At 38.0% G+C, this 24,897-nt stretch overlaps 2 protein-coding genes across 3 annotated transcripts in view; one reads left to right on the forward strand and one right to left on the reverse strand.

Moving 5' to 3' along the window:
• The first annotated feature begins 3,987 nt into the window (after window positions 1-3,987).
• PRG4 (proteoglycan 4) lies at window positions 3,988-18,454 on the forward strand. The gene is made up of 9 exons (XM_026854038.1): window positions 3,988-4,062; window positions 6,308-6,491; window positions 11,449-13,476; window positions 14,578-14,661; window positions 14,941-15,080; window positions 15,867-16,023; window positions 16,855-17,031; window positions 17,231-17,356; window positions 18,325-18,454. Exons 1-9 carry the CDS (start codon window positions 3,988-3,990, stop codon window positions 18,426-18,428), a joined length of 3,075 nt encoding a protein of 1,024 aa, XP_026709839.1. The 3' UTR covers window positions 18,429-18,454.
• Window positions 18,455-18,460: 6 nt separating this feature from the next.
• Window positions 18,461-24,897, reverse strand: part of TPR (translocated promoter region, nuclear basket protein) — a 39,464-nt gene continuing 33,027 nt past the window's right edge. Inside the window, exons 45-51 of one of the 2 annotated variants that reach the window (XM_026853864.1) lie at window positions 23,682-23,773; window positions 23,234-23,340; window positions 22,348-22,443; window positions 22,001-22,157; window positions 20,323-20,441; window positions 19,683-19,781; window positions 18,461-18,681 (exon numbers count right to left, since the gene is read on the reverse strand). In XM_026853864.1, the coding sequence (XP_026709665.1) occupies window positions 18,626-18,681; window positions 19,683-19,781; window positions 20,323-20,441; window positions 22,001-22,157; window positions 22,348-22,443; window positions 23,234-23,340; window positions 23,682-23,773 (726 nt within the window). In that variant the 3' untranslated portion in view covers window positions 18,461-18,625. Of the gene's footprint in view, window positions 18,682-19,682; window positions 19,782-20,322; window positions 20,442-22,000; window positions 22,158-22,347; window positions 22,444-23,233; window positions 23,341-23,681; window positions 23,777-24,897 lie in introns of both variants that reach the window. The other variant, XM_026853863.1, reaches the window with a different exon arrangement.

The following is a 24,897-nucleotide window of genomic DNA, read 5'->3' on the forward strand; positions in this document are numbered from 1 at the left end:
GGTGTCTACATTATTCTCCTTAAAAGACTCAAGCTCATTTTAAGTGCTCTCCTCATGCGTATTGTACCGTATTTATTATTTTGGGATAATAGAATTACTTTGGGATTGAAGTAATGTCGAAAGACAGAAGTGTCAGTGTTTCCTGACCTTTAGGATAGTTTCTGAATAAAAAATCCCTCCCAAACCCTGAAAGTCAGGACCATTAAAAGTTTCAGAGGAAACCTCGTTTAGCTCTGAGAGAATTACAAATAACCTTTTCCAGTATCCTGAATCTGGAACCAGATAATCACAAAGACCATTGAAACAATGTAGGTCTCATTTATTTTTGATGCTTTACATATAATATATTTAATAAATTAGATTTTCGACTAAATTCTCTGTTTTCTAGCCAATACCCTTGCAAAATGTCCATTCAATTCAGAGAAAAATACTATATATTAATTGTAGAACTGGTGAATTACTTATGACTATTTAAATTAGATCTCAAAACTTTTTGGAGAAGATACACTATCAGTACCAGATAATACTGCATAGTTTTAGGCTACTGTCACCTAAGCTACATTTGACAGGAAAGATTATATAGTCAGCATTTGCCTATAATGACTTTTTATTGCTATGCAATAACATCTAATAACTTCCAGATGCCTTCAGGACAATTTGTTCATTTCACTCAGTAATCAAAATTTGTTTTGACTAGTAAGTCTCCATTTAGTTTTTTCTGTAATCATTTTTCTTAATGGGAGTATTTTCCAGATGTTGTGTTAGTCTAGTCATCTGGGACCTCTTCCAACTCAAGTGGAAAGTTTGCTGTCATAAGCTGTCATTGGTGGTTTTGTTTAACAAGCTAATTAGTTAACACCATCATAGTTACAAAGCAATATATAAGGCATCTGAAACATCACTGAGAGCAGACATATTCTTTGTTAGGTAAGTGTCACACCTATCTCTACTAGGACCATTTTGATCAAAGTGTTCTTCTTCAAAATGAAAATTATGAACTGAAACAGAAAAATCAGATGAGTTTTCCTTTTGAAGGAAGATACAGTTTTATCCTACATTTCCATTTGACATATTTAAACACTAATATTTTAATGATAGATTATGGTTTATAAAATTACATTGCTTAATAACTAATGTTTTGACAGTCTTTTTTTTTTTTTTTTTTACTTTGTAACCTTAGAAACTGTTGTACTGATGTGAATCCTGTTAAAAGAACATTGTCACCGTAGTTTTCACATAATAGAATTCTGCAAAAATTTACTTCAGTTATTTGTTAATAATGAATTTTCCTATTCTTACTACAAAATTTAACATGTAATCAACTAATAACCAAGAAAGATTTTATGTAGTAATTCTAAATTAGCAATTTGTCCTTGAATAATTTTAGTATTATTTTATGTTGTTATTAAACTAGTATTATGCATAAAGATATGCACTGCAATCTTTTTGTTTAAATTATGAACTGATTAATTGAATTGCATATAGTAATGTGAGATTATCTTTTTAGGCATGATGTTGTACCTGAAAGTAATGATCATATGGAACATACTTTGTGTATCTCTGCTGATCCTTTCACTGTCCTTGATTCAAGAAGTGTCTTCTCAAGGTACTGTAACATACAAAGTTGAAGGGAGGGTGCCTAGGATATCTGACAAATATTAAGAATGCTTCAAAGCATCTTCATAAAAATACTAAGTTCTAGAACTTTATATTTACTCAGACAAGCACTATGATTCAATTTTATCATCAGTGAATATTTTCATATTTTTCATGCGGCATGGTCCTCTTTTTTGAGGAATAACATATAGCTATGAATATAATGCAAAATGCCTATGAACCCACTTTTTTTTTTTTTTCTTTTTTTTTTTTTTTTTGTAGACATATTCTACAGATCCTTTAGCCCTCAGACTGACATATTTAGCCCAAGTGATTTGCAGTATAATTCAAGGAAGAATCTAAAATTGGAATATCCAGATAGTTTGCTTAGGAATATTTAAATACAATATGCTCAGGGAAAGGAATATATATATTGCTATACCATGCTAAGTGCTTTGCCATTAAATGCACTGTTATTGCCACCACTGACACCAATTTTGGCATTTATTTGTCTAATACTACAGATTTTTATTTACTCTCAAAGCTCTGTAATTGATTTCTAACTAAAGTAGCACCTTTATGAACAGAAGAACTTGCAGCCTGGCAATTCCTGGCTATCAAATTGTTATCATGATAACATTGTGTAGTGCTTGCTGGTAGAAAATAATTTATTACTACTTGACAGTAGAAGACATAACATTTGTAAATCTGAGCAGCTCATCAGGGCACAGCAGATGTCAGATTTGACCTGCACTCTGACACTGCACCCTCTATTTTTGATGGGAGCCTTCCCACAATTTTTAGCAAAAATCAAAACTCTTACAAACAGAAATGAGAGTCAGCATTTTCCTTAGAAGCAATTTCATAACTTAAATTCATAAACTTAAAACAAATAAATGAATGAAAAAGTGTTACTTTTGGGACTTATTTTCTTCCCATAATGAAAGGATGGTACAATATATTGGATGCATATCCATAAAGGAACATGTCTAGCTTCTCTTTCCAACTTCTGTGTTAAGAGCCCTTTAACTCAGGTCCATTAAATTATCCATTTATTCCCTAGTCCACCTTCACTATTTGTAAAGAAGTTATAACAAACATTATATCTAACTGCTGAAAATCACAGTATATATAATTATTTGTTATCCCATGGTCTTCCTTCATACACGCACACACGTGGAGTGTGTGCTGTTAGAAATTGTCTTGGTGTTGTGTTGTGTTACATGTTATTTCTTGTTATTTTCTTGATGTTTCTCAGTGTTTCAGCTGATTATCTTAACTCTGTTTTAGCTTGTTGATTGTTCAGCTTCTTTGTTTGCATTTAGGGGTGCTTCACTTGTGGTGGTCCTGCATGTTTCATTTTCCAGAAGAAACTGTTAGTGCATTATGTTAGCAGAGATTTCACACAGGAAGGGGAGTTGTTGCAGGGTGAATATCTGATCTGGCAGTAGAAGGCAATAAACCACTGCCGAGCTTGAATGCTTGCAGTTTGAAAGCAGAGCTCCTGACGTCTTGCTTACCAGCTGTATTCTGCACCATTTATTATCATCTAGCATTTGCCAACTCTACAGCAGTCCAGCAGTAAAGCCATTATGGGATGAGCTTTTATGTTAGTCTGGTAGTAAGTAATCTCCTAATTAACAAACAGAAAGTACTTTATAGAAAATTGCAGGACTAGGACACAAATGTTTCTAACCTCAGATTTGATACCAAATTCCTCTCTGAACTCAGCGAAAAGTAGGGCAGGCAGATTTTGACAACTTCCAATAAAAAAGGCTCTGGGGACCTGTATTCATTGACAGGGCTCACCAGTTTGCAAGCTAAACTGATTTTATTTGGTATTATGAAGAACATCACCAAAAGTAAAAATCAGACAGGCTTAATGGGTCTGTCAGGTACAGTTGTGCAGATGCTCATCTATAAACATACGTAGGGTGAAATAAGATGAAGAATAAGTCTGCAAAACAGTATAGTGTCTGGCTGATATAATGCCTAAGTGAGATCTGCACCGGTCAGTTTGGAGGCCAGAACTGCTGTGGTCATACTACTGAACCAGTCCTCAGAGCTTCATTAATCTTCAGGAGAAACAGGCTAAATTAGCCTCAGCAGAACACCCCTCTAGCCTGAGCGGGTGCTGCTGCTGGTCCTCAGGCTGGCTCAGAGCAAACCTCTAATCCACATACTTTCAGAAGGGGTTGCACCGGGCCCACAGTTTCTGCAATACCAAGTGAAGAAATGGCACTCTGTAGAAAAAAAAGATAAATCTTACTACTTTGCCATTCAGCATTTCCTTATGTACCATTTTGGTTTGGCAATATTTACACCAGTGTTGTGTGATTTTAGATTTACCAAGCTGTACAGGGAGATGTGGGGAAGGGTATTCTAGAGAGCATGACTGCCACTGTGATTTTAACTGTCAACACTACATGGAGTGCTGCCCTGACTTCAAGAAATTCTGCACAGTGGGTAAGTTTCCAAACACAGCCAGTTCCTATCAGCAAGACCTCCCCTCCCATTTGCTCCAGCTTCTTACCACACCAGCGTCTCTCCTCTGAATGTTTAAATGTCTCTCTTAGTTCTCTGCATCCTTGTTCTCCTCTCATACATGTATTTTTCTCCCCCTCAAAAACTCAGTGATAACCTCTTGCAATCCATTCAAAGAAAAATGTGTATCCACAGGTTATGACTGAGAAAAGGATTTTGCTTTTCAGAAGGCCAGAGCTAGGCAAGAGTGGGGGGAACAGTTTAGCTGCTGCTTGTTTTCTTCTCCTTAATGTATTTGTACTGTATCTGTTTGTCTCTTCTACAAAAAAAAAAAAAAGGTAAAAACAAATCTAGGGTTTTCCAGGAAGAAATTCTGGGACATCCCAACTCAAATTTAAGAAGTGTGGAGCTGTGTGGTCTAATTCAAAGTCAGAGGGTGTCCTTCCATGGGTAGAAATTGACTCTGGATCAGAACCATGCCCAGAGTTTTATGGAAAAGATGGTTGGATGAGTATTATTTTTTATGTTTTATTTATATGCAAAACTGTGTAGTGTATACAAGTATTTCAAACTGTTTTACTGAGCATTAAAAAAATTTTCTTATGAATCATCAATGTCAAAAATACCAGTGATTTAGATAACTGTGGTCTGTAGTTCTAGTAAGACTACAATTGTAAGATAAGACTTCTTAGATCCAGCAACCAGGTCGAGTGTTGTTTAAAATGCACATGCAGCACTCCCGAAAATGCTAATTCTGCCTCTCTGACATGCACACTGGAAATACTTGCACTTCAGTCTTCCCCATCCTGATTTTGATTTGCAAGGGGACATCAGCATTTTCCATAACTGAAAGTACATACTGAGGCATTTTAATTATGTAGACCATTTATTTACTGTGGGCCAGATTCTAAAGTTATTCTGGCATCTATATAATATTTAATAAAATGTTTAAGGCTAGAGGAATTGTTTCCTGTTGTACCATAAATCATTGAATTCAGGCAAGCATAATAGGTGACATCCTTAAAGGATACAGGCAGTCTGATGAAGGACTGTGGACCAGTTAGCGTGTGATTGATGGTGACTAAATTAGAGAAATTCCAGACATTGATTATGATAAACACTGCCCTAAAGTAATACAATAAAAACAATTCTCATCTGTGCATGTGGAATGAATCCACTGGCTTCAACTCCACATCTACACTGGTCAAAAGATGATCAGAATCTGCCTATACAATAATCTTAATTTTGCTAGATAGCAATTTAATTGTAAAATATTAATTTATGCCCTACATGCCACAAGGATGATGACTTTAAAAGATATTTATGTACAGAAAAGATACAGGACAAGAATAACCAGTCATATGGTAACTTCATCTAATTGTTGGTTCAAATCTGTGAGATGCTAGGCATCTTCAAAAAATACTTCAGGGCTAACATGATCACCTCAATTTACCAGTTAACTATGTACCTATTAAAGGTACTACTGAATGTTAATAAATATTGAATTGTAATGTGCTGTTTGGGGTCAAACTTTGTCCTTCAAAAATACAGCAAGCATGTTTTGCTGAAGTCTCTAATAGCTGTTCACACACTTTCCAGAACAATTTTGTCATTGTTTGATATGAAATAGAAGTACTGTAGTGACTGAAGTTGTCAGAAGATTACCAATAATGAAATATTAAAAGCAGGTGGTTATTGATCATGTCAAAACATGGTAGATACTCCTTTAGTACCAATAATTTAAGAACTGTATTAAATAGACTCGGATAACATTTCAAAGATAGTCACTCATGTAACTTTGTTAATTCAGTCACAAATAAATTGCAGTATTTGCCCAGAGACACCAGATACACTTGGTCATGACAAATTAGGCAAATTATTTTTCAGAAATGTTGATGTGTAGACACATCACTTTTGATGCAAAGTGGTACTCTGATGAATATCTTTTTGAAAACCCAGCAGAGAATTTAAATACTATTCTTGAGATAACTGCTATTTGATTAGGGAAATTAAAACCTTCTATGATGGGACCTAGCTAAGGTGAACATTGAGGTTACTCTAAGTTCTAAATGGTCTCAATATACCGCAATGGCAAAGTACAGTTCTGGTTGTATGGCCTGATTCAAAGCCCATAATAACACAAACAAGTTCTGGATCAGATCAGAATAACCACCTGATTTTATGAAGCTGTTCTTTACATCAGCTTAAGCAAATGATTTCATTGTAGAAAGGTCCCAGCATTAAAGGTGAGCAAGCCAAAAATACTAACTCTCTTGTTCTGCCTTACGCAGCAGTCTCCTGCAGAGGACGTTGCTTTGAAACCTTTGAAAGAGGACGAGAGTGTGACTGTGATGCAGACTGTGAAAGATATGGCAAATGTTGCCCAGACTACACAGAACACTGTAAAGAGGGTAAGAAATTTCTTTATTGCTGTATTTTTGCTAGATATATTTAAAAAGAGATGTGTTGTATTATAATAAAACATTAACTGTGCAGGCTTCTTAGGACACAAGAGATTAGGTACTGAACAAAAGAAACCAAATGAAAATAACAAAATCTAATTTAAAAAAATGAAATGGCCATTTTCTCAAGCATGAACACTTTATCAACACATACGGGTAGATACACTGAAAGCCATCACCGAGCTACAAATTCTGAGGGTAATGTTTTATTTTGCATTAGCTTCTGGCACTAGCCATTCTCTAATTTACTATCAGAACTGTCACACAGAATAACATGCGTAAACTCAGGCTTTGCATTTGCACTTCCACTCATGCTACTTAAATTACATCAGTAATAGAATTCAAGGACAGAAGCTGAGGAGAATGAATGACGTATTGCAGTAAAAATCCTAGTTCATTTTACAAAAGAAGTAGTAATGAAGGGAGATCCAACTCCTTTAAATTCCCTACCCATGCAAAAATGGAGAGTACTTCCTCCATGCGTTGGGATAGTACTACCTTAGCCTCCAGGCCACTTGCTCAGGTTCTTGCAGTCACAGGCATCACATAGAGAGAGATGTCCTAGATCCTCCCCACCTCAAACCCATCCTCCGGGGCAATAGGGAGGAACTGCAGGATCTGCCTGGTTAGAAGTGGTTACATATTCACACTGCAGCAAAAGGAATTTTAAGAAAACACACATTTAACCTTTAGGCTACACATTCAGTTCAGGGAAGAATTACGCTGACCCACAGTCACTTTTTGTTTATTCTGTACTTCACTGCAGAACCTGGTGGGTTTTTTTTCAGTTAAGCACAAAGGCACAGATCTAGAGGTGCCGTTTCACCTTCATGTGGCTTTAATGACACTAGCACTTGAATTCTAGTCCAGAAAAAACTAACAGAATATGCTTCATTTCATCATGTCCTTAAATTTTCTGCTATTTACGGACCTAAATTCATTTCTGTGATCACACTTGTCAAATATGCCTTGGCACCAAGTTACTGCCTTCACAGACCTGACAACTTGGCAAGGCAGCCAACTTTCAAAGCGTGCAGTTTAACAAACAAGATGAGTTACAGATTATCATTTGGTTCACTTTAACAACCACTCCCAGTCCCCAGGTGCGGGTATAACTGCTTGCTTTTGCTACTCAGTTGCACAGTCATTCATACTGAAATAGACTCTGTATTCAGCATTTTCTGACTGGATGTCTAGAGGAGGATAAATGTCCTGGAAATGTCTTGAGATGAATTTGTTGCCTTTGAGGTTACTTAACACCTTCCTCTTGCTGCTGAGTTTAACACACACGAACACTCACAGAAGTTAGCCATTTCACTTGTTCTTCAGTTCAAATATAATGAAAACTTAACCAATTGCTCCTAATCTTAGAGAGCTTCTTCTAGTATTTTAATTACTTAACTTTGGGATTTTTATCAAAAAAGCCCAATAAAAATTCCCCCAAACCCAGCCTATAACTCTACTTGGTATTTCAGTATTTTTGCTATGTGTAACTCAGAAACCTGTTAAACCTCTGGGAATAATTTTGCTGTTTATGTATCTTCTGAACACTTTGTTCTGCACAGTGAAGCTAATTTTACAACATATATCTAGAGATTATTTTTACATTTCTTATCCTCCAGAAGCCCTGTATCCCCTGAATACGCATGCACACATAGTTAAGGACTGATCAAACATTCCCCTTGTCACAACTGACTCCTCTGAAAGCCAATCCAGTTCCCAAAGTGATTTTATTCAACAATTACAATTTCTCTCTTTCTCAATAAAAGCTTCAGGATATAGTCCAACACCTAACCTTACTTGCTATGAAAGTAAATGCTTTGATACCATGGCCATCACCTTATGAGACAAAAATACTGCTCCTTTTGTAAAAAGCTGATTATACATACCTATGGCAGCTACCAGATCCTTTAGTGGGATCAGAAACACTCTGAGTTCCCTGAGTTCCATCATGCTTTTTTCACAACTAACAAGATCCTTCTACAAGGCTATGCTAGTGAGAGAAGAGGTCTCACTTCCAGTTGTACGATTTGATGATCTACAACTAGATGATCTTCAAGGTCTTTTCCGACCTAGATGATTCTGTGATTCTGTGAATTTGACCGAACAATTAATAAAAAAATATTTTCTGGCTCTTACTGGATGCAAGTGAAATCCTATGCAATCTTCAGAGTTGGAAAATCTGAACACGAACTTTTGGTTTTCCCTAAAACTCAGCATACTGGAAGTTAGCTTAATACATAGACCTTGTTTTGTTTCTTTGGTCCATGACCGCTTTCTAGTTCCCGTCTCTTTCAAGGAAACTATTGCTTTTAAGATGTCTTTCAAAAAATGATCATTTGTGTAGAATTATCCTGTCTGAAGAACTACAATATAACTAAATTTTCAGTGGATTATTGAAGTAAATGCTTATCTAATAATAGCTCTCAGAGATCCACTATAGAGAGTTAATCCCAAGTCATCTGCAGTCAGAAAAATAAGATGACAAAAAAAAATCAGACAAATTTTCAGAACATAGAACTCCACTGAACATTTGTCTTTTTCCCCCCTCAAAATTCCCATTAGTAAAGAAGCTCTCACCTCAAGCTTCTGGGAAAAACACTGCACCCATCTGTGATGAAGCACTTGGGATGCAAAGGTTATTTTTGCTCTTTTTCCCTTGAATAATACTGTAAAGAATCATATAGGTAGGAAGAAACTTGGATTTATATGGAAGATGGTCACTGAAATTTTGTAATCATTCCTCTTATATAGTTGACACCAAGCACCTATGAAGAAAAATGCTCCCATTAACAGATTATTTTATTTCTTTCAGCACATGCAGAAAAGCCCTCACCAAAGACTCCTCCAGAAAACAAACCAACATCTAAAAGGTCATCCAAAAATGAAGAAAATAAACCAGAGGAAGTAACGCAGCCCCATGAAGTTATGGAAGGTAGGAAAGTATATGAATGAAACAAGATGGGTGTTACCTGAAGGAAACATTAAAGACCATTTTCCTGCTCTGGAAATAGAAAGTCGATGCAAGACATTACCAGACAGTTACCAAGCTTGGAACCACTCAGATTATAAACTAATTACCTCACCTAGACCTCAAGGTACTGACTTCGGAGAGTTCACTTAGCACAGATGTTGAAGTGTGGTGATGTCTACAGTGTCTCTATTGGATTTTCACACATATCTTCCACAAATACATTACACACCATTGTCAGTTTTGGACAAAGTCCACAGCTGAAACAGGAAGGGTGTTCTATTTTGGGACAGTGATGAATTGGCCAGACCAAGATAGGAAAATCTAGCAGTTTTCTCTAGCTTTAATCATGCCAGGCCTCACACAGCTTCAGAAAACACATAATTTATTTCTTCTCAATGGAAAAAAATATTGCTTTCCTGTGTTCTTTGATATTCTTTTCCAGCATTTTAAGTGATAACTCAGGAGATCAGTTTGAACTTGAAACTTGAAGTAACAAGAATGAAATGAGATTGGTCAACATTGGCCAATATTTTAACCCTTACTTAAAAAAAAAAAAATAAAAAAATTGGAGTACTTGCCTTTCTGCTGTGTCAATTTCCTATTACATGAAAATCAATATAGTGCGTTAAGTGAAAATCAATTAAGGAAATTCAGATAACCAATTAACAGGATCTCACTTGGTTTATGGTATTTCAGACACATTGGGTGGGAGAAAAAATTATTCTGTAAGGCTCTGCTCATACCACACTGTTTCTACAATACATTTACACAGGGATTATTTCTCACACTGCAGTATTTTAGGTTCTTCCAGTCTGCTGGGAGAGACACTGCCTCAATGCTGCTAACAGTCATCAGGCCATGACCATCACTGTGACCATCAGCAATAGCTCAGGTCTTTATATTTTTAAATTTGTTCAAAATCTGAACAATACGGCCCCAAACCACATGATGCTGCACTTGTTTTTTTCAGGATTTCAAGAAACAGATGCCAGTTCAGTTGGAATGGTACAGAGCAACACAGCAAGAATGATAGAAAAAAAAAAAACAAACACCACAAAACCTGTGTGAAAACAGAACTAAATAGCAAAACTTCAGAGAGATAACACTTACTGAGACATTAAAATGCAGAAGCATTTTCTGTTACTTTTTACTGAATATAGCTATAATAACAATTTGACTCAAGTCAGTGTAACTATATACAAGTAAATAGAGTCTTAAAGCCATAAATCAGAAGAAGAAAAACATCCAAGACATAAAGATACAGTAGGAGATGCACTCAGGTGTCTGTATTCAGGAAGTTTGTTTTCCTCACCTTTCCCTACCCATCTCCTTCAGGTTCAGGTCATTGGTGCAGGCTATGTTATAATTAAGGCCAGAGTAATAAATCAAAAGAACAGACAGAGAAGGGAAGTGTCATATTAGAAGGACTGTATTTTATAGTGTGGATCCCCTTCCATGAGAACGGATGGAAACACCAGATGGCCTCACCTGCAAACACCAAACTAAAATCTAACATGTTGTACTCAGAGTTGTGACAGGTTAGACAAAAGGATTACTTAAAACTTAGTTAAGCTGCTGCAAAGTTCCATGCAGACAAAAAGAACTAATATTTAACCCAGTCCAGGTTACCTTTGCTCTTCTATATTATTTATATATGACAGTTACCTAAGTCCATAAACTGGCATTTACATATTTAAATTAGGTTTCCAGATACACTCCTTTTTTTTTGGCCAGTCTAAATAAATAATTTTCTTTACAGTGGTTGAAATATTTAAGTGCAATTTTGCACAGAAAGTGTTTAGAGCAAAGACCATAAAAACAACTGTTGCTACTCAAAAGATAAACAGAAATTTCTCAGCTTTATAATGAATTGATATGCAATAGGTGCATGCACTGCAATTCCAGTGTCTTAATGAATATTTGTTCTCATAGATAATGGCAGCGAACAGGAAAAAAAAGGGACCAGTCCTGCTCCAAACACAAAAAAACCTGATACAAGCACAACCAAAGCAACGACAACTGATCTAAAACCAACTTTACCTATTACAACGAGTACTATCACAATAACAACAACCACCAAAGAAGCCACTACGACTCAGAAAGAAACACCTGGGACAACAGCAGCACCAACAACAGAGGTTGAATCTCCCACCACCCCCAAACCTCAAGACACAACCCCAGAGGCCACGGAGGCACCAACAACCGAGGCTGACTCTCCCACCACCCCGAAACCTCAAGACACAACCCCAGAGAGCACGGAGGCACCAACAACCGAGGCTGACTCTCCCACTACCCCCAAACTTCAAGACACAACCCCAGAGGGCACAGATGCACCAATGACTGAGGCTGACTCTCCCACCACCCCCAAACCTCAAGACACAACCCCAGAGGCCACGGAGGCACCAACAACAACTGAGGCTGACTCTCCCACCACCCCCAAACCTCAAGACACAACCCCAGAGGCCACGGAGGCACCAACAACGACTGAGGCTGACACTCCCACCACCCCCAAACCTCAAGACACAACCCCAGAGGCACCAACAACCGAGGCTGACTCTCTCACCACACCCAAACCTCAAGAATCAACCCCAGAGGCCACGGAGGCACCAACGACCGAGGCTGACTCTCCTACCACCCCCAAACCACAAGACACAACCCCACAGGCAACAACAACCAAGGCAGACTCTCCCACAACCCCTACAGTCAAGTGGACTAGCCCTGCAGGCACTCAGGCTGACACCCCTGCTGTAGAGAAAACGACATCTATTAAAGAAACAACTACTGTCCCTGGATTAGTATCTACTTCTAAGAAAGGTACAACCACTCAAAACATTGAGCCAGTCACAACCACTAGGAACAAAACACCCATATCTGAAGCTGACACTATGGTTTCAGAAACAGCAGCAGAAAAGAAAATCACAATTTCTGCAGCCGAAGTAGCAACCAGTACAACTACAAAAGATACGACTACAGCTGTACAAAGGATAGTGGTGACTGCAGCTAGTACTACTGAAAAAAAAGACAAAAACCCGGCTAAAACTGTTGCTACTCCTATAACCAAAGAGTCAAGTAAAATAGAAACAACCATGGTGAACAAAGAGGTAACAACATCCAAGAAAGAGAAAACTACTGTGCTTAAAGATATTTTAACAACAAGTAGGAAAGACACAACTATGGTAACTCGGGTGATAACAGCTAAACCAGATGACTCTCCTAAAGGTAAGGATGATATTTCAAGTACAACTCCTACAAGCAAGCAAGCTGTCACTACAGCAGCTCAGTCAGAAGCAACTACTGCAGACGAAAAGACTGCAACAATGGCTGTGCAAAGAGAAGTAACCCCAGCTAAACAGGGCAAGACTCCCATAAAAAACGGGACTTTAACAGCTAAAAAAGAAGAAAGCCCTGTGAGAACAGCGACTGTAACAACAGCAGCTGCAGCAGCTACAACTCCCTTGCCAAAGCCCACTCTGTTGACAACTGCCAAAAGAGATTCAACTCCTAAACCCAGGGAGATTGTAACAACAAATAAAAGAGACACAACTCTGGAAACTAAGCAGACTGTAACAGCTGCAGCTAAAGAGAGCATAAGTACTACTTGTGTTGTTGTAGAGCCAACAACAGCTGGTAAAAAAGAGGTAATGACCATCAAAGAAACTAACATCACACCTGAAAAAGAAATGGAAGATGCCACTGGAAAGACCCCTAGTATTAACAAAGAGGAAACTACAGTTACTAAAGAGACCACTACAAGAGATAAAAAAGACACGATAGAAGAAATGTTTATTGTTTCCAAAGGGACGTCCAAACCAACTATACATTTCCAGGAGGTTACTGACACAAGAGATAAGCCTCATCCAGCTGACTCTGAAACTCTTCCAATAGAAGAAGAGCCTGAGATCAACAACAAGCCTTTAATACAAACTGCAGACTTGCCCATTTTATCTGGAGAAACACAAGGTAATTGCATTCCAGTAGGTACAAAAGCACCAGTAACTCCACCAGAGAGCACAACAAAATCCATGAGTAAAGGACATGCAAGGTCTTTCTATGTGGTGCCACAAGAACATGGCACTCCTGGCCCAGTGGTCAGCCATAACCATGGTGCTACAGTACTCACCATCCTGAATACTGGTACTGCAGTTTTCAATTGTGCTGTTAAGTGAAATTCTCCATGTAGTTTAGAGCGCGATTTTGTTTTAGTACTTGGTTTCAGCAAATGGTCCTGCAGGTAAACGTCTACAGTAGAAGTACTGTAGAAGATGCAAACAAAAAAAAGTCAAGGAAAAAGAGGATAAATTTCTAAGGCCTATGGAAACATTGCTAGGGAGTCAGGCTGAATATTCACCATTACTCATGGTAACTCATACCTTACGTGGTCTTTCATAGTCACATAAAATACGTCACATAAGACAGACAATATGTCTTTTCCTTGTATTCTCTTCTCTCTGTGCTTTTTGTCACAACAGTTTTCATATTTTCATGTCCTCAGTATTTATTTTAACCAGATATGGCCTGCAGGTTTTTCAGAGTTTTTTCCAATCATCTATTGGCAGGAAAGAAAAAAAGAGGTGTTTTAGATGGGAAATAGTTAGGTTTGTCCAAAACAGATCCTTCCTTTATACTTAACTGTAAGTAAATGGGTTTTTCTTAAGAAATAAGGAGGGGTAAGGGAACCCTTTAGAGCAGCTTGGAGAAACATCCCAGAGCATGAAGAAATTAAATGAGGGATGTAGCATACATGCATTTATAAGTCTTTTTCTGAATTACAGGTACTTAGGTAAACAATAAGCAAAGCTACCCATACCTAGTCATGTAAACAGCTGGTCTGGCCCTCCTGGGACCAAAACATGAGAGGCAAACTTTCCAAGAACTGATCTCAAATGAGTAACTATACCCTTTGTGGGACAAGTGCCAGGCAGAGGCCTGAACGATGAAGGGCCCCAAACATCACCTGACAGACGATCACATTTAACAGCCATAGTGCTACTGGTGGTGAGCTGGGCAGGTAACACAGTGTGTCTTAAATGTTAAACAAACCCAAGCCACCGTGTTTTGCAGCGAAGGATGAGAAGGACCTGTGCAGCGGGAAGCCAGCAGATGGCATGGTGGCCCTGCCTAACGGCACCCTGGCCGTCTTCAGAGGTAGGCTGGTCCTCGCCCTCCTACTCTTCCTCCTCCTTCCTTCCCCTGCCACCCTCACCCGCCCCAGCCCCAACCCCCCAATACACTTCAGTGCTCTGAGGCCCTCATGAAGCGATGCCCGAGCCCGGCCACACATCAGGGTGCTGCTGGTGCAGGAGCCGCCTTACCCCTCAGTCGCATCCTGAGGGCAGGAAAGAGGGAAGGGGGATCCTCGTTTCCTGTGTCGTTCTCCCTGGGTCTGTCTGTCTGCATTTCACCATCTCTCCTCCTGCTGCGCAGGCCACTACTATTGGCTGCTGAATGGCAGAAGCCCGCCGACAACCAACCCCAGGCGGATCAGCGACGGCTGGGGCATCCCGTCCCCCATCGACTCAGTCTTCTCCAGGTGCAACTGTGATGGCAAGACCTTCTTCGTCAAGGTGGGGAGCCATTGTGGTGGACGCGGGCTGCACCGGGAGGGCGTGGGGAGCAGATCAGCTTAAAAAAAGTGTGGGTTATGAAATGCAACCCCGCAGAAGAGGAGAGCCTTGCATTGCTCTGGGGCTGTGTTGCTCAATAGAACAAATGACGTTTTCAAACAGCATGGTGGGTTTGAAACTCCGTGGGTGAAGTGTCTCTTCTCCAGCCCCCCATCTGACTTGAGATGGTGCTTGTTAGGAAAAACCTCAATTCAGTGTTTTTCTCCTCTAGGAGACAAAGCGTTGGCAGAATAATTGATAATCAAGTAATGTTTACATATGAGCCACACTTCAAAAAAACCCCAAATCTTTAAAATGCCCGAACATGGCCTAAATTTGTTCCTAATACATTTTCCTTCCTGAAAGAAGATTATAATGAAATACACACACCTCAATAAAGGCATTATATAGTTGTTTCCCAATTAAACATTCAGTACTGGAATTCAAGCAGCTTTTCCTATCTGTGAAAATTTACAAACCAAACCACTTTGTTCCATAACCACTCTTTTAACAGTTCCTTTCTAAGATACTCTATCCCTGTCAAAGGTGGTGTTAGACTGCAGAATTTATTTTTATGAAGTTGTAATTTATTTTTTTTTTTCTGTTCTTAATGTATGTAGGAGTGGTTCCAGTTTTACAATATAGTTATCAAAACACTAGTGTTATGATTATTTTCCATGTCTGTGTTGAAGCTCAATTACCAAGAATGAATTTCCCCTAAAGCTCATTCTTTCCTTAAATCATTAGGGTCCCCTATACTGGCGTTTCACTAATGGTGTTATGGATAAAGGCTATCCCAAACCTCTCGCAAACGGATTTGCAGGGCTAAGTGGGAAAATAGTAGCAACTCTCCCTGTGGCAAGATACAACAACAGACCAGAATCTGTCTATTTTATCAAAAAAGGTATGTCTCATATTTCAGAAGTTTGCAGATGAGCAAAAGGTCCTTCAATTACCTTAGTCGGGAATAAAACACTCCTCTTGACTGAAAGATGCATTTCTTTCAAAACCAGAAACAGAAATGGTGACAGAATGTGCTAGGTAATCAAAAAATAGCCTGAAGCTTTAAAAATTTATATTAGTACTTACAGATCTTTAAGTGTGTTACAAAATAGACAGGACTGAAAGGGACAGAATCTAGCACTGAAGCAGACAAACATTAAATTTTATCTGGTGGCAAAACTACTTTAGTCTCAAGTTAGAAGGGAAGGCTTTAATCTTACTAGTACATAAATATATATGGGAATCTCCCTCCTGATTTCTTATTTCATATTTTAAATTAATGTAATTTCCTTATCTTACATGAATGATGTACTGCCAACATGAGTTATCTGAATTTACAAAGCAGAGATTGATAAAGTGCAAATATTTTTCTGGACTCATAGTCCTCCTCTTATGCAGTCTCAAATGATGGTCTTACCTTCTTCTTGATAAACAGGAACAGTAGCAGCAAAAGGAGCTCCCCCAGAGTTGTACTTACTACTGTAATAGTACTGAGCTTGCACAAGGTATTACTACATCTAAAAGCACATGTTGGATTTAGAGAGCAAGGCTTTTTTTAATCTCAAAATGTAGGAACAGATATGAAATGCTGAAGGCTGCCACAACTGTAGATGTATTAAAATGATGCCAATGATTTTCCACATGTAATGCAGATATCAAGGACATTTTCATATCTGATCGAGCTGCTGTTTTGGTGGGGACTTTGTTTTGTTTAACCAAATGTCTGCTTTAGATGGCAACATGCAACAGTATGTGTACAGACAGGAACCTGCCAAGAAGTGTCAAAGAACCCAGGTTACCATAAGATACCCAGTTTATGTCCCAAGATTTGTAATAAGACGACGCTTTCAACGTGCAGCAAGAATGCCAACCGTTATTCAGACTGTCAGAATCAACTCATATCCATCTGGTAACTTATCTTTATTAAGTTTCTTTTATACAAATGTTTCAAGCATAGTAGTTTCTGTAACACAATACTCTGTTCCTTTTTTTTTTCTTTTAAAATTTTTTAATTCAATAGAGCACGCTTGCTGTAGATTATACAAGCAAATAATAGTTGACAGCAGACACACTGCAACACCTCCTAACTGGTTATCTTTCACTTGCAGGAGTTCTGCGCAAGGCAGTCAGAATGACTACCTACTGGAGAGGGCTCCCAAAAGTGATTCATTCAACTATCTCACTACCCAACTCCAATAAGCCAGACGGCTACGACTATTACGCCTTCTCCTACAGTAAGTTAAAGCTAATGCACATTACTATCAATCTCAAAAGACTAGGGGATGAGGAAGAAAGAAGCCTGCGTATCTCTCAACTTTCCGAAGCATGAGGTTAGCACCTGTGGTTCTGCAAGACTAATTTTAAGCGCCATTGAAAAGTCCTGAGAATTTAAATGTTGCCTGTAATTGAGATGATTCTATTGAAAAAAATCAATAGTTACAGGACAACTAGCAGCAGCGAGATACAAAGATTCAAATTAGCCAGTTGTGGAATGAATGGCCATAAGAGTTCATGCTTATCAAGTGACAAAAAACCTGACACTTGAATATAATTCTGCATCTGTGATAAACTGAAATCCTTGGACCACTACACATTGGTAGTTTTTTCACTGGTTTCCATGGAACTATGTTTCTGACAAAATTAAAAAGGGTGGCACACGAGCCCTTTTGCTTCACAGGAAAAAACTTATTTATGATTCCAGATTAGGTAGATCCTTGCTCTCCAGCCAGAATAATGTAAAAGCATTCCTCAATTTTTTTACAAACTAGATGTATCTAAATACAGGATGCTAAAGTAAGTGTCTGTGTGAACTAATTCCTAACCTTAACAGAGGCCAATTCATACCCAGGGACCACAGTGTTTCCACTTTTGTAGTTAGTGCAAGACTGTTTTGTTTCTAGTCTGATTTTCAAATTCTTAAGACTATTCTGTGTTCTAGCAGTATAAGTATTCTTCCCTGCTCCCTGTTCTTGGGGCATATTTATTAGCAGTACTCTAAAACTTAGCTAAACACAAAGAAGGACATGTAAAAAATAAAGTTGAAGACAAAAATTAACTGTTATACCCTCTCAACTCCATATATTTACTGTGGAATGAAAAATCTGTTATTCATGCCTAAACGAAATTAAAAGGTAGGTTGTAACTTCAAGATCCTTTCCATGTAGTTTCTGGAATTTAATTGTGACACGTATCTTCTTTTCAGATCGGTACTACAGTTTGGACATTGGCAAAAGAATAGCAAGACCTGTGACTGCTCTCACAGGAAAGACTGTATCCAAAGACTGGTACAACTGTCCTAGCAAGTGATGCACAGCACAGAATTTTAAAAAAAGATGCCATTTGAGTGTTGACATTTTGTCTAATTTTATTAATAAAGACATTGAAATGTGTGCACACAAATCTAAGTATAAAATGCTGCTTTAAGCTCTGGCTTCATTACACTAAAGCAATCACAGGCAAACTGGCACTTTTGTATACACAGCTGTAATTCCTTTACAGATCATTTAACTAATATTTCCTCTGTTCAGGCCTCCTCTGCCTCCCATTGCATGAGTTACACCTGTGTTGGGAAAGAAAACACATGCATTAATATAAATCCTTCCTCCACTTTTAATCAACCATTAGTACATGTGCTACTTCATCCTTCTATAAGGAATCGCTACTGCAGTGGAGCATATCCTTTCTGACAAAATTGAAGCTCCCCCTCCCTCCCTCCCCTAGAGTCCAGTGATATGAACACATTGCCCTTCTGTCACTTAAAAAGGGTATTAACTTGGGATTTTATCTCAGGCCCTGTGTCCAAAGAACAAGCATAGCATTCTTACCGTACCTAGAACAAGTTAGTCTCTCTCTTTTGCTATTAAATATATGGTGATATACTAAGAAAGAAAAAATAACCTAGGTCCACCCCCTCGCTTTTTTTTTTTTTTTCCCCTTTAAATACCAGATACCTATATTTCAATGCTACTATCAAGTCTTCTACAGTGTTATAAAATAATGCCAAGCAGAATACAATTCATCTCAGGATTTTTCTTAATACAGAAGTTGCAAACAATAGTTTATTGTTGTGATTTATCTCTATATTGTATTATAAAAATCTGTAATACTTCCATAAACTTTTTTTGTTGGCTTTTATAAACTCAGTGTAAGATACAGCGATATAACAACTGGAACCCTTAATGTATCAAACAGGAAACTGATCTGTAATGTTAAAAATAAAGATTTCTAAACTCTATCCTAACGTAATTTTTTAAAATCTTTTTTTAAAACTTTGTGAAGTTTAAGATCCACTGCCATTTACTTTCTCCCCACGGTGAGAACCACATGCTGCCTAAGAGGAGAGTTTGCCTATCTAGGAAAGACTCTGGCTAACATACTGAAGCAAAACTAGAGAGCTTTTAGGACAACATATTGAAAGCTAGAGCAGGAATGCTGTATTACTCAATGTCTCTCAAGCAAACACAGGCATATAAAGTAGTACTTCATATATGGTCCCCACAGCAAAGAAAGTACTAAAAACTTTTTGAAAACACCTGAATTTGAGCAACCACAAACACTTACCCCTCTGTCTGTTGAACTGACGACCACGAACACCAGTTCTTAATGTTGGTGGTTGAAGTCTGACACGTCGAAATGGCTTAGGTTGGTTACTGCTTGTGTCTGTGAAGGAGTGGTAATTCAAGAAAGTGTCTGTGTCTAGTAGTTTCTTACTGTTCATATTTACATGATTTGATATGCATTATGCTCTTGAATTTACTTTAAGATGAAGGTGCATCCTTATTTCATTGACAACTTCTGTGAAATAAATAAAAGCCTCAAAACAAGTAAGTCTGGGACTTCTTTCATCACCTGTGCTAGGTAGTAAATTGTTAACTCCACAGTGGTTTAACTTACTGTTCTTTGACAATTTAATTGAATTAAAAAAATATTTTAAAATATGACATCAAACATAACAGTGGGTAGAATCACCAAAATATCCCTAACTTTTGCTCCTTGAAGCATTTTTCTTACTACAGTCTACTGCAGTCCAAGTAAAAATTGTTTGCCTTTAAGACTATAGATATCAAAACGTGATCTTGCTCTAAGAGTTCCACCTTAAGATTTTTTGTATCTTGACTATCAGTAGTGAACAATGCTGATTCAAAAAGTTCCCACAGAATGAAATGCTGTGAAGCAACTGCTTCCAGCAATTAACCCATACCTGCAGATGAACTAGAAGGAGGATCTTGACTAGTTGAAGGAAGATCTGACTCATCAGATGCCTGAACAGATTCTTCTTCTTGCTGGCTATCAATTTCTAGGCCTGCTTCTGAAGTAATTCTACAAGACAAAGGAGGGAGAGGAAAAACATGTAAGCATATTCACATAGTTTCAAAAAGGTCAGAAAAAAATGCATCATCTCAGAGCAGATTCATATTCAAATGCCTTTCCCCAGAAATTCTCACTGCTTTTATTCTGTTTTGTTGTGCCCTCCCTGCCCCAATCATGAGAGATTTACCTGGCTTTTAGAAAAATAACCATGCAATTTCCTTGATATACAGCCCAACTCCAGACGCATATTCAACATACTAATTGTCTGCCAGAGAAGGACACAAAGCTATGTAGTAATGGTAACTACAAAAAACCCAACATGATGGTGGTGTGTATGTTTAGATAGGGGAAGAATGAATTGGAGGGACCACACTGACCAGTTATGCCTAAAGATCACTCACTGGTGCAACACCTAAGTCATGTGGACTTCATGGTCTTCAAAAGACAAAAAGCATTATAGGGCTGGAAAAATATTAAACATCCAATTTGGTTTAAATGCAGCTTACTTTTTAGCATACATTTTACTTACTTTAATTAGTGTATGCAAACTGTTAGAGGATGATAACTAAAAGTCATATACTGTGGGAAATACCTGTTCTTACTAGCACCAGATTGACTTGCTCTGCTATCAAAGCCTGTTCCGAACTACAGACTGTTCTACGAACCACTTAGTTCCTCTATGTATATACTTCCAATTCACTAAAGATTAGATGTCTGTGTAAGAAACAAACACCAGACCTTAATATTAGAATACCCATCCTATGTTCTATCTACTCATAGGCAGACTATTGCAGTCCAAGTTAGTGCTGCATCAAGAAAACTGTGTGGCATATATAACTTGCAGCAGTTACATTTCATTTTCTTATGACCAAATCTAGCTCCTGAAATCAGTAGATGGAAGTTTAAGTAAACTGTGAACTACAAATCTTTTATTACTCTGCAACCAATAAAAATCAGAAGTAAAATATAGCATTAAATGATAACCTATCCCTTTTAGATTTGTAATGTATTTGACCATAATACAAATCAAAATATAACAATTATTATAAATATTAAAAATTGCATTTGCAAAGTGGAAGACAAAAATCATTTGTCTATCAAATTCTTAAGAACTGCTTATCCCCTTCCCTTGTGCTGCATCTTTTGTACTTGCAATGCCTTAACTGACTGACTGCATTATATATGCTGGCTTTGTAACAAGGAGTGATTTTCTTTAGTGACAAACAGGAATGCTTTAATATTTATTCTACAAACCCCAGTCCTTCAAACTGGAGCATTTACCATCAGTACTTGACTATTACAGAACCCTCTGCACACCAAAAAATAAAGACAGTTTTTTTCTTTTTGGTGACTTTTATATTAGGTATGCTAAATTAGAAGAAAATCTTTGGGTTTAAACAAAAAGATCAGATTGTACTAGTTCACAAAACTACTAGCTCCTGTTTGAACCGTCCTTCCTGCCAGAACAAGTTAAACTGAAAATGAATCACAGCCACACTTGGACGAAAACAAATCATTAAAACTAACATGACATCAGGTCTTAGCAAACCAAACAAGTCATAGTTTACCCTTCAGATTCTGCCTCTGCAAAAACTTCATCCCCGTCGTCGCCGGCTCCAGGCTCTGCCGCGGTGGACAGATTGCCAGTCGATGTGGTAACCATGGGAACAGACTGCGAAGCATGCTCTGAAGCATCCGCTGAGGCACTTTCGGTAAAAACTGTCACTGTACAGGAAAGGTAGTTTAATAAACATCCATTAGTCTAAATTTCCTACAGAAAATCTGTGGAAATCTTAGGTAGGTCAGAGAAAGGGTTACTGGAATACTCCTGATGTATCAATAAGCCCTAAACCAACAATAATCTAACTTCTCTAGGAAGTCAAGGTTTTCAGCCTGCAAAGTTCTTGCCACTTACCTGGTGCTGCTACTTGTAATGGTGTTGTGGGAACGCTACGACCACCTGATTCTTCCTCATGAGCAAGGAATAGTGGAGTTTCATACATTCCTAAACCTGTAACACAGAAAGTTTCAGCGACAATTAAAATAGACAGATAAAAAAACCAGATTAACTGCTGTCTTCCCTCTATACGCTTGATGAAATCCAGCAATTTGTGCTTAAATTTGGAGATTTTTGTTATATAAAGCTGTTTCAACCTACTGTCAGAGCTAATTATTATTTATTGAAAGGCAAAACCTTGATGAAAACACTACTACTTGTTTTACTTTCATCCTCCTCTTACGCCATTATTTCACTGTGAGCTTTCTTCAAAGGCCAGCGTACTGTTCCATGCTGACAGGGATGCAGGGGACAGGGACTGATTCAGGACAACAACAAAGACTATATAGCCAAATTGTCTGGCCATCTCTTAGCAGGTAAGGACATACCCCAAAGATTTCTTTGCATTTGCTGTTTTGCTTTATGGTTTTACTACAGGAAAGCTACAATCAACTGTAAAATGCAAGTTAAAAGCCGTTCAATTCAGTATTTCATTTCTCCTTATGTGAGTTACCTTCCACCCAGCAGGCAATGTCCTACACAAAATTTTAGTTTCTGTGGTTCACAAGCCTGTTGTTCCTACCCACAGAAACATTCTCCTTTCTAAAACATATTACAAGTAGAAATGTAGCAGCTTGAGGGGAAACACCTTTTTAATTTGTTAGTCTCTCTCTACTGACAATTATGTAAGAGTTGCAGGTTTCCACAGTTCAACATGTACCCGAAGTAGAATTGCATTTTATTGACTGCATTATTTGTTTTTCACTCTAGCAACTACGGAAAAGAAAGTACAGAAATGGTTTACCTCCTTGTGATGCAAGCTGACCAAGATCTGAGTGACTTGAGCTAGTTTGTGGCATATCTTCAGGGGGTCCAAATCTGAATCTGGGAACTCCAGCTACCTGGGGGGAACTATCAAAATAAAGATTTCAGGAATTCTGCAATTTTTCCAATGATCAGGTGGGGGTTGGGGGTGTAGCAGGGAAGAATTTAAATAGAAGAACCTGGGTTTTTCTTAAATCACTCAATTATAATACATTGGCAGTTATCTGCCTCCTCATTTGCTAGTAAGTTTTATGATACATAATTCAAACAATGATTACTTATTTGTAGATGCAGTCATTTATCATATTACTTAATGCATTTTGGCACGTTACTCCAAACACAAGTTCATTTCATTTGAATTTATTTTCATTCCACTGAAAAATGGAAAGAAATATATGCCTTTTTTTCCCCTCTTTACATCTACTTACTGAATGGCTTCTGCAAACCCATCTGTACGATGTGGAACTACAAGAGTTGGTGTGCTTGGAACTGTTCTGTCCTCATCATCAAAGAAGTGCTGCTGCTGGAAAAAAAGAGACTGATATGAGAGCTTACAATGTATTTCCAGTTTCTGTCAAGCCAAGTATAAAGGTTTGCTTTTCTCATGTAGTCCAGCAAAACAGAGATGAGTTTAGCTCTAACAAAATTAATTTCAGACTGCTAAATCTTAGTTACTTATACAGATCACCCTTAGAGGCAACCAAACCAAAATAAACCCCATACACCTGCAGGGCGCCCATCTTTTAAAGGATTTTCAGACATCTATTCCATGAGATCACCCTACCATCAACATGTCGTATCTCCCTGTTGACTACAAAGAAATCTCAGGGTGACTCATTCATAAATAGGTATGAAACATCTGTCTTAACCTGGATTGCTGTAAGATACCTATCATATGGGATTTTTCACAGTGTGAATCAAATAATCTGTTCCCTTTAGACTTGTGTCCTTCATTCCTGCACTGCCTCCAATGCCAGAAACCTCAGCTCCCTCTTCCCTTCCCCTTCACGAGGCATTCTCTTCATCTCTCCGTCTTCCTACCGTATCTTTTAAACCTTTCTCTCCAAAGTACCCATAAGGTCCCTCACACCTGCTCAACTACTGTCCAGGCAAAAACCAGTTAGGTACTGAGGCCACTTCCAAGCAGAAATTGAATGACAGGTACATGTAAGCCAAGCAGAATCAAAAAATCTGAGCTGATGCCTTTGATCTCAGAAAAGATAATTTTTTAGTCAGTCAGTCTCTCTCCTCTCCCTCGCTGAACTTGCATTCAATCTGTCAAATACAGTTGAAGTTGAATAAAGTGTTCAGAATTAGCTGAAGGAGACAGACAAAAAGCATAAATCAGCCTTGTTCCTTTAGGATGAGGCTGAAAACATTTTATTATTTTTTCCATCAACATATCCACTTTAAGAGACTGATTCTAAAAACAAGTAATTAAAAATGTCTTAGACAAAAGGAATTCAACCTCCCTTGAAGACCTTTAGCTTCCTTGGAGCTTTCTAGTATTTGCCTTCCATTAATACAGAAATTAACAGGACTAAGATACCTTCTGCAAGATTACAGAAACCACCCCACCCCTCAAGACAGTACCTAGGCTTCTTTAAAAAACAAAGCCTAGGAGTTAGGATGTTCCTTCAATTC

The sequence above is a fragment of the Athene cunicularia genome, assembly GCF_003259725.1.
Source record: "Athene cunicularia isolate RWA chromosome 8 unlocalized genomic scaffold, athCun1 chr8_part1, whole genome shotgun sequence".
NCBI lineage: Eukaryota > Metazoa > Chordata > Aves > Strigiformes > Strigidae > Athene > Athene cunicularia.

Bases quoted from the DNA above. Each gene is read 5' to 3' on its own strand.
- PRG4 (XM_026854038.1), top strand. From the start codon at position 3,988: ATGACTGCCACTGTGATTTTAACTGTCAACACTACATGGAGTGCTGCC. The intron at 4,063-6,307 runs GTAAGTTTCCAA...ATTTCATTGTAG, and splicing joins CAAGAAATTCTGCACAGTGG to AAAGGTCCCAGCATTAAAGG. The intron at 17,357-18,324 runs GTAAGTTAAAGC...TCTTCTTTTCAG, and splicing joins CTATTACGCCTTCTCCTACA to ATCGGTACTACAGTTTGGAC.